The sequence below is a fragment of the Sorex araneus genome, chromosome 3, assembly GCF_027595985.1.
Source record: "Sorex araneus isolate mSorAra2 chromosome 3, mSorAra2.pri, whole genome shotgun sequence".
Lineage (NCBI taxonomy): Eukaryota > Metazoa > Chordata > Mammalia > Eulipotyphla > Soricidae > Sorex > Sorex araneus.
In genome coordinates, this window is record NC_073304.1 from 233,817,593 (window position 1) to 233,827,554 (window position 9,962).

General features: G+C 50.2%; 1 protein-coding gene across 1 annotated transcript; it reads right to left on the minus strand.

Moving 5' to 3' along the window:
• Positions 1-362: 362 nt before the first annotated feature.
• On the minus strand, positions 363-1,762 carry LOC129403540 (CMRF35-like molecule 6). Its single transcript, XM_055132276.1, has 2 exons — positions 1,702-1,762; positions 363-733 (listed from the first exon to the last, which is right to left on the minus strand). Exons 1-2 carry the CDS (start codon positions 1,760-1,762, stop codon positions 363-365), a joined length of 432 nt encoding a protein of 143 aa, XP_054988251.1.
• Between the last annotated feature and the right edge of the window lie 8,200 nt (positions 1,763-9,962).

Sequence of the window (9,962 nt, forward strand, 5' to 3'; positions counted from 1 at the left end):
AACAGGCTGAGTCTGTCCCGATCCCCTGCCCTGTACAGCTCACCTGGGAAAGGCACAGGATGGCGGCCCCCGGACTCTGCTGGGCCACAGAGCACTTCCAGAGGGGACCCGGCAATCCTGACTCCAGCCTGCCCAACACCCATTTCCACCCCAGCCTCCTGCCCAAGAGCTCTGTCTACACCGCAGGCTCATGCCCGCTTCCCAGGTACCTTCTGAGCCCAGAGCCCTCACCCTCACCCTGCCACTCCACTCAGCGTCTCCTGGCCCTGCATCCCAGCATGGGGGTCACACGGCTGACCCCTGGGGGGCTCCCCTCTTCACCCACGAGACCCTCTCAGTATCCTCCCACCTTTGCTCAAGTCTCAGATCTGAGCCCTGCCCCCTCTTTCCTGAAACTCCTCAGCTGGGGACACAGACACCTTGACCCTGGCCTGGGGTTTACTCTTGTGTAGAAACCCTAAGACCCCACACAAGTATGAGCCCGCGTCGGCTTCCATGAGGTTCTCCAAGGTCACGGTGAAGGTGAGGTTTGCTGGGTTGTCCCTGATGGTCACGCGGCCCCTTCTTGCTTCTCGCTGTGTCGCTGACGTCTCCAAAACAGTACCCAGCCGACATGGATATTCACACCAGTATTTGCCGTCGTTTTCGTTTCCCTGGTCGTACATGCAATGCACGCTCAGGGACCCCCCGACGGTGCCATGCACGGAGTCGGGGCCCCTCACGGACACACAGCCTGGAAAGCACAGCCGGCTCAGGGCACCGGGCATCACGGGCCCCCGTGGGGCCCAGCTCACACCGACTGCCCCCATCAGCCACATCCCCCTGTGACTCTCTGGGCTCTGGTGAAGAGTCTGACCCCGGCAGCCCCCTCCTCTGGACCCCAATTTCTTCTCCCACTGCCCTTCACGCCTGTGCCAACCAGGACCTGAAACTCCCCCCAAACACCATCCGCCCCCCAGCTCGGACACTGGCAAGATGTCCCACACCGTGTTCCCCCAGGAGACTGAACCCCACAGAGAGGGTGTCAGAGAGTTCTCAAGGGTATTATTGTGGGGGCAAAGTTTGGGGTTAATGAAATCACCCTCACCTGGGCGTGCTCTGCCCCCACCCGGCGCCCCCTCCAGTCCAGCACAGGGACCCCAATTCCCAGGAAGCATCTTCCTTTCCAAGGAGACCTGCATGGCCACCAGTCAGTGGAGGCAGGAGGGAGGCGTTGTCAGGGCCCCTGGGTGCCCGTCCGTCCAGGACTCGGGGGCTGGGACTGGCAGAGGCAGGGGCGAGGCCTTCCTCATACCTAGGGACAGCGGGAGCAGCTCCCTCCACTCTCTGGTGTGATACAGGGAGAGTGTGTCTGAGTGGTGGGTGTGTGTGCCTGGTTGTGTGTGAGTGGTGGATGTGTGTGTCTGGTATGTGTTTATGTGTGTAAGTTTCTTGTGTGTGAGTTTGGTACATGAGTGTATGTAATGGTATGTGTGTCTGGTGGCATGTATGTATGAGTGGTGTGTGTGTGTGTTGTGTGTGTGTTGTGTGTGTGTGGCTTCAGGTCACCATTTCCAAGGTCCGACTCTGTGCTCCCTTCCCCGCCAGTCCAACTCGACTCTTCACACTGGGCCCTTGTGTCCGGGTGGTGACATGAGAGCAGTTCTGGAAGTTTCTCTACCACCTCGTCCCCCGTGACTGCGCGTCCCCCTGAGCACTCACCTGGGAGGTTGGCGAGGAGCAGCGCCCAGGGTAGCCACGGGGCCCGCACCCACGGGCTCATGGGCGGCAGGGAGGTGGCCGCAGCGGCAGGCTGTGTGGGGTCCCACGGAGGTGGGGGATAGCTCCCGCGTCCCCACTTCTCTGGCCGGTCTCAAGCCTCCACCACTCCTTCCGGCTGACTCAGCTGGCGGGCAGGAAGCCTCTAGAGAAGGTGGTGGCTCCCCTGGGTGCCCAGGGCTGGGAGCCCCTCCCTAGGTCACCACGTCACTTCCTTGTGGTCAGTGTGGGTGGTGGACCATCCCAGACACCCCGACTTCTACGTTTATTCATACTGGTCCCAGGGCAGTAGTGTCCCTTGGGCTTGCGGACATCCACACCATCCCCGGAGAGGCAGAGCAGTGAGGTCAGACAGAGTCCAAGGAAAGGGGGCCTGGGAAGCAGCCCTGTGGGGGACAGGGGCTCCCCACTCCAGGGGGCCACACTGCTTGGGGTCTAATTCCACATGACCCGGAACCTTTCCTTGGAGACCCCCTGGTTGGGGCAGGACACCCAAGCTCTAAACTGCTTGGTTCCTACGGCAGCGTGGCCTGCTGGGGACAAGGAGAAAATCTGGGGTCCCTGTGCTGTCCCCCGCCCTGTCACGTGTCTGTCCTGCCTTCCTGCTCCTGCTCCATGTCCTAACGCAGACAGGGGTGCCCAATCAGAGCCTCCACACCTTCCGGCCTCTCCTCCCTTTGTGCACACTCCTTTTTAATCGTTTGTTTTAGGTTTTGAGGCTCTTTCTGACAGTGCTCTGGGCTGACTCTGGCTCTGTGCTCAGGGGTCACTCCTGGAGGGCCGAAGGGTTGCAGGGATTGAATCCAGGTTGGCTGCATGAAGCAAGCGCCCTGCCGGCTGTATTACGTCTCTGGCCCCTGCACGCTCTTGGGGGCCTGTCTGTGGTGTGTCCCCTCCTCCCCAGGGGCCTCATCCGGAACTAGCCCGGTCGGTATCTCTGTCTGTGTTTCTCCACGGTGCTTCTTGCCTTGCCCGCTCGCGCTCCCTCCTCGCTCGCAGATGCTTTGCTGGGTGCTCAGTGCTCGCCACCTCACCCTCACCCCAGGGCCCAGCTGACCTGCACCATCTGCTTTTGTTTCGTTTCCTTTATTTGATTTAGTTTTGTAGCCAGCCCTGGCAGTGCTCAGGCCTGACTCCTGGCTCTGTGCTCAGGGATGACTCCTGTCGGGGCTGGGGGAACCCTGTGGGGTGCAGGGGATCCACCTGGGATTGATCGCGTGTCCAGCGAGTGAGTGAGGCTGTAGATGGGGCCCCTCTGCGTGGAGGAACTTCGAGGTGTGGGGTAACAAGCTCAGCTGAGGGAAACCCACCCCCCCCACACCCCAGCAGGGTCCGTCCCCACTTCTGTGTTATCTGCAAAGTCTCTTCTCATGGCCCCGTGAGAAAAGAATCTTCCTCCTTTCCAAACCCGTGCTGAACCCAGAGGGCTGGGCTGACGGCTGGGGACGGGTAAAAACACCCACAAATGGGGCTAGAGCGACAGTACGGGGGGAAGGCTCTGGCCTTGCCCGTGAGCAACTCAGGTTCTATCCCCGGCACCCCACAGGGTCTCCCGATCCCCCCAGGAGTGAGCGCAGAGCACCACAGGTTTGGTCTCTCCCCCACAGCACAGCACAGCACAGCAGCCACAGCCCAGAGCCGGCAGCCCAGACGCCCCGTGGGAATCACACCCACGCTCATTTCCTGGAGGGTTCCCTCTGTGTGTGTGAGGGGGCGCTGCGGGGGCTCAGAGGCAGTGATGGAGACACCCCCAGCCGGGGCAGCCACGTGGAGCATAAACCCCCAGGGAAACCGTCTCAGGCCGGCGGTCTATGTGTTCATCCTGGCCCTCTCCGTCTGGAATTCGAAGTCGGAGTGCGCTAGGGAGAGCGGCAGCACCAGAGACATTATCTAAGGGCTTTTTTTGGGTCACACTCGGCAATGCTCAGGGGTTCCTCCTGGCTCTGCACTCAGGAATCACTCCTGGTGGTGCTCATGGACCATATGGGATGTGGGATTCGAACCTGGGTTGGCCGCGAGTAAGGCAAATGTCCTAACTATTGCTCTGGCCCCAGCTAAGGGGTTCTAGTGTTGTGTTCCCGAGTCTCTGGGAAGCCCTGAGAGCGCTGAGGGCTGCAGCCTGGACCCCCTTGCTTTGGGGTCCCAAAACTGCTTTTCTTGTCTGCATGAGGGATAGACCCTATTATAGAGGGAAAAGACGTTTATCTGGATTTCTCCGAATGAACATAGTGCCACAAAGCATCTCAAAAACATACTGACAGACAAAGAAGAGAGAAGCAATCATTCACTTTACTCACAATGTGATGTGAGACACCCATTTGCTGTGGGTCCTAGTCAAAGAAGCTAAAATTTGTAACGATAAAGCATACAATTTAGCATCATGTTTAAACCTTGACTTCCCATTATCTAAGAGCACTGTACCGGGAGTGCAGTGTACAATTTAACACGTCTAATTCATTTAATCCCATGTTGAAAAACTCTTGATTTCCTGCAACTTTTGAAGAATTCAATGATGTAAGACAATGTAACAGGAGTTCGGACAATCTATCCAGTATCTTTTCCATAGAGCTTACCAAGAAGGTACTAGAAGGATTCCGCAGATGTAATTGAAAGAGTTTCTTATAAAAATACAGTTTAATCAGTTTCTTTCCTTAAAGCACAACCTCAAACTTTCTACACATTCCTTAATATTCATTGTGTCCTGTAACTTTCTTCACCCCACTTCAAAACCAACTTTGCTTTAACAGGATTCCTTTTCTTTTTCCCACTGATGGTATCTCCATCCATTATCTTTCTGACTTAATAGTTACATCTGTATTAGTACATCATGATATCCTAAGTTTAGACACAAGTTACCAATCATCTCACTTAACATGACAAAACTGTACTCTGTAGAGATGTTTCAAATACATTAGATCAGTTCTATAGATATTCAAAAAGCCTGAAAAATGCTCCCAATTAAACTTTTTACAATGTATATTCACTGGGCAAATGTTCACTTCACATTAGAAATGAACCAGGAGACATCTTTAGAATTCTGATCTCTAGGAAGTCACTTGAGAAGATTAAAACACTCCTAGATTACCATAAAACAGTAAGGAGTTCACTCTTGTCTGAAGGTCAGGAATAGGGTAATACCCGGTGACAAAGCTTTGGATGAAATAAAGTCATCAGAATAAAAGCATGCATATTTTCATATACTGGACAGACTAACAATATAGTCAGGAAAAGTTGACTAATTATTTTCCCATATTTCCCATGACATTCTCCATTCTCAGAAACTGTTAAAGCCACAGGGGTTGTTCTGAGCCGTTTGGGTTTTTTGACTTTTACGAAGGCACAAAGCTATGTCTTCAGGGTATCAGGCTGATATCTGAGATTAACCCATTTTATAACTCTTTGCTTAGTATCACTTGTATCACTTGTAGTCCCGTTGATCTTCAATTTGCTCGAGCGGGCGCCAGTAATGTCTCCATTTGTCCCTGTCGCGAGCTAGTGCAGCCCAATGATATCTGCTTGCTCCAGGAACAGGAAAAGCCTCAAATCGTTCATTCAGAGATTTGACGAAGAAATCTGACTAGTTGGTGGGCGGCCTCTAGGTCTTCTGATGTCCTGTGGAATCCAGTTGGTAATAGCTCTAGTCCTGCGGTTGTCTCTGAATCGCATTACATGACTGGCCCATCTGATTTTTGATGCCTTGGCAAACAAGACAGCATCCCTGATTTTTGACCATTGATGGAGGTCACAACTCCAAATTCCTTCTCTCACTTGAGTGAGACATGATATTCCCAGCATAGCTCTTTCGATTCCTCTTTGGGGTATCATAATAGCATTCTCATCCTGTTTGCGTAGGGCCCAGGTCTCTGAGGCATATGTTAGTGCAGGAAGAACGGTGGAATTGAAAAGATGTGCCCCGAGTCAGAGGTTCTTTGTTCTCTTAACCACCTCTTTGATGCTCTTGAATGCATTCCATGGTGCTCTCTTCCTCCTGCGCAGTTCTGGCACCAGGTCATTCCTCATGTTGATTTCTCGACCGAGGTACACATAGCTGCTGCATTCAGAGATGTTTATTCCATTGAGAGCAAATGGAGCTTCAGGGACCAGTTCGTTTTTCATGAACATCATCTTGTTGAGGTTCAGCTGCAATCTGACCTTTCCACACTCGTGGTTGAAGTCGGTCAGCATTTGTGCCGCTTGGCTAATGTTTGGTGTTATGAGAACAATGTCATCAGAGGAGCGGAGGTGGTGTAATTGCCAACCATCTATCTTCACTCCCATTCCTTCCCATTCCAGTTGCCGCATGATGTTCTAAGGGCGGTATTGAAGAGTTTTGGTGAAATGATATAACTCTGCCACACCCCTCTCTTTACATCAATGATCACTTCCTTGTAGAATGGTGAGATCCTGGTGGTGAATCCACAATACAGCTCGAGGAGGATTTCGATATACTGAGTTTGAACGCCCTGTTTGGCCAGGGCTTCGACGACCGCCTCAGTCTCAACAGAATCAAAGGCCTTCTTTAAGTCAATGAACGTTAGAAAGAGCAGCATCTTGAACTCTCGCAAAACTTCGATGAGTTTGGTCACTGTGTGGATATGGTCTATCGTGCTGAATCCCCTTCAGAACTCGGCTTGCTCGCATGGTTGTTCTTGGTCTAGTGTTCTGCCTATTCTATTCAGGATGACACGAGTGAACAACTTGTAGACGACAGACAGGAAGCAGATTGGGCGATAGTTGCCAATGTCGTGGATGTCTCCCTTCTTGTACAACAGAACGGTCCTACTGGTTTTCCACTGGGACGGAACCTTGCATTTAGACAGGTAGTGTGTGAAGAGTCGGGCCAGTGTATTGATGAGTACTGGCGGCAGATTCTTCAGGTGTTCAGGTCTCACCTTGTCTGGACCAGGTGCTGTTCGCGTCTTTACCAGCGAAATGGCGTGTCGGATTTCAGAAGGGAGAACGGTGGGAATGACATATTATCCTGCGGAATTTGGTATGTGTGCAGGTGGACATGGCTGTCAAAGAGATCCGAGTAGAAGTCGTGAATAATTTTCTCCTTTGCCTTTCTGGAGGATGTGATAGATCCATTGGGATGTGGATGGAGATAAATACCTCACTGGCTGACCCCCACTACATCCACTACCCAGCCACTGCCACCCTCCAGGTTGCTCTCCAGCCGTGCGACACACCATAAAACACTTAATACCTATTATTCCCACACCATATTTAATAAGGTTCAAATTTGGTGTGAACCATGGTAACACCTCTAAGGGCGATTGGAGGCTGCCCTAAAAGTCTTGGTCCCTCTCGGAGAGCCCCGCAAGCTACCGAGAGTATCTCGCCCACACGGCAGAGCCTAGAAAGCTACCCATCTTGTATTCGATATGCCAACAACAGTAACAACAATTGGATTCATTCACCTGTCACCGAAAGAGCCCCCAATATGGCAGCGTTAAGAAAGATGAGCAAAGAGGCTGAAAAAATCTCGGGGATGAACTAGACTGACAAAACGAAGAAAGACTAAGATGATTGTCTGTACTTTCAACGCACGGACACTGGCATCAGAAGCATCCATCAAGGACCTGATGGTGCAAGCGCAGAAGATCAAGTACAACATCATTGGTCTGACCGAAATGAGGAGACATCAATCACATCACACCATTTTCGACACTGGAGAAGAATTTTTCCTCAGAATATGCGACAACAGAGGCGTTGGCTGCGTTGGTGTCCTTGTCAACACGAACTTGGCCATGAGCATCAATTCATTCGAATGCCTAACAAACTGAATCGGATGATTACGCTTGAATAGATGTGGCTCACTGCCTGCAGTTTTTATCTTCATCCTCTACTTACCGACTTCCAACTATGATGAAGAAGAAATTAAGAAGTTCTACATGGAGCTGGAGTTCTATAAAGAAGACCACACCTTCTACAATCATTATTAGTGATTTTAATGCCAAGATAGGTCCGAGAAGGTCCCCCGAAGAACTCCACATTGGGACACATTGCCTAGAATGGAACGATCAGGGTGAGAGACCGTCTGAGTTTATCATGTCGACCAAGACCATCCATGGTAACTCACAGTTCCAGAAGGCCGAATCTAAATGCTGGACATGGGAGTCTCCCGGTGGACAGTTCCACAATGAAATTGACCACATCATATTCAATCGAAGGTTTTGCCTGACCGATGTTGCTGTTGTCCCAAAATTCCAAATGGGATCAGATCACCGTCTGTGTGGCTGATGATTTTCACTTTACTTTCTCTTTACTTTGATTACATTCAATATTTCAACAGAAAACTCACTATTATTATTTGGAATTCCCCCTTCCCCAAAATCAGACCTGCTGAGATGGCAGCATTTGAAAATTTGTTTTCCATTGCTAAGAATGAAGAGCATATATATGATTTTGGATTTCTCGTATGTTAGTAACTAAGTCCAGAGAAATTTCTGCCAGAAGTTGCATCATTGCAAGCTGGTACCTGTTTCCTGGGCCTTATAAGTTGGCGATCGATACGTCGCCACCAGAGAAAGAAAAGGCTGAGAGAGAAAAACCTTTCCCCTCCCGGGCGACATGGGCCAAAGCTTATTTTAGAGTCTAGAAGCATTTCTGCACGAAGCTGCTGGTGCTGAAAGTAGTTAGTTGGCCTCCGGGATCATGGGCATTCAGCAACGGAGGGGCCACACGTGTGCAGCAGCTCGGGTCACATCTGGGCGGAGAGCCACACACATGTATATTGACATAACTGCATAAGACCTTTGAGCCATCAATTGTTATAAAACACAAGAAAACATTTTTGTTCTTGACTTAATTTCAATAGTTCTTGTACCTTAATTATTTAAAATCATGAGCTTTCTACACCAGATACTTTTAAATATTCCACAAGAATACAAACATGCTCTCAGACACAGAGAGAGGCCCTTAGTTTTTACCAAACTTTGATACAAACATAAACACTTGAACTGCCAATGTTTATAAAAACATGAGAAAACTTTATTTTGGTGGCTTCTATGTCTCTGTTATTTGTAAAGCAACCCAAATTCTTATGAAGGTTATCTCTGCACTGTCTCACAAAGCGTTTATCTCTCTGCTGCTTTTGGTTCTAGCTCCCGGCCCCTTTCATTTTTTTTTCTTTTTGGGTCACACCCAGCGATGCTCAGGGGTTACTCCTGGCTTTTCACTCAGGAATTACTCCTGGTGGTGCTTGGGGGACCATATGGGATGCCGGGGATCGAACCCGGGTCAGCCGCGTGCAAGGTGAACGCCTTACCTGCTGTGCTATCGCTCTGGCCCCAACTCCTGGCCTCTTTCTAAATACAGGCTCTGGAGTTGAGAGAACATCAGGGATCAAAGCCTTTTAACTTTTTCCAGTAAGATGTAGATTGAGAATTTCTATTTCTCTGTAGGCTCAACATTCTGAAGAGAAACCTTTGTTTAAACCCAGTCTATGAAGTTCCAAAAACATTGAAAGCCTTTCGGGGCTGGAGCAATAGCACAGCGGGTAGGGTGTTTGACTTGCACGCGGCCGACCGGGGTTTGATTCCTGAATTCCCATATGGTCCCCTGAGCAATGCCAGGAGTGATTTCTGAGTGCAGAGCCAGGAGTAACCCCTGTGCATCGCCAGGTCTGACCCAAAAAGCCAAAAAAAAAAAAAAACATTTAAACCTTTTAAATTGCTGGGTTGTGTACTCTGACCTCTCATGATGATCCTGCATGCCCAGATTTAGAATTTCTACTTCTGATTTCATCAAACCTGGCTCTAACGGACAAACAGACAGGCAATTAGCTGACTACAAACAGTAATTTTATGATCTTGCACTTCCCTTCCCCCTCTGCTTTGATAATCCCATTTCTTTTACTCCCTGCAGAAAGACCGAACTGCAAGATGGTCTGGGAATGCACACTGCCCTTCACTGGCCATCTTTCCCTGTGCTCTAGCTTACATCCAGGCCACGTGGTGTTACAGAGCTGAACAAGATGCTCCTCATTTCAACTACCTAGTTGGAAGCTCCTCCGACGTTTTAATAAGCAACCTAAAGGAGAATCTTTTATTAACAATATAGAATTCCCCATATTTCCTGAGTGTGGGCAATGACTTAAGGAAAAGCATGGTTCGTTGGCAAAACTTTGCCCTTCTTGCTTGCTACATCTTTCCTGCCTTTTGCTGTCTTGTTGCTTTTCTCAGACTTCTTACCTGCTTTTA

Bases quoted from the DNA above. Each gene is read 5' to 3' on its own strand.
- LOC129403540 (XM_055132276.1), bottom strand. From the start codon at position 1,762: ATGAGCCCGTGGGTGCGGGCCCCGTGGCTACCCTGGGCGCTGCTCCTC. The intron at 734-1,701 runs GTGAGTGCTCAG...TGTGCTTTCCAG, and splicing joins GCTCCTCGCCAACCTCCCAG to GCTGTGTGTCCGTGAGGGGC.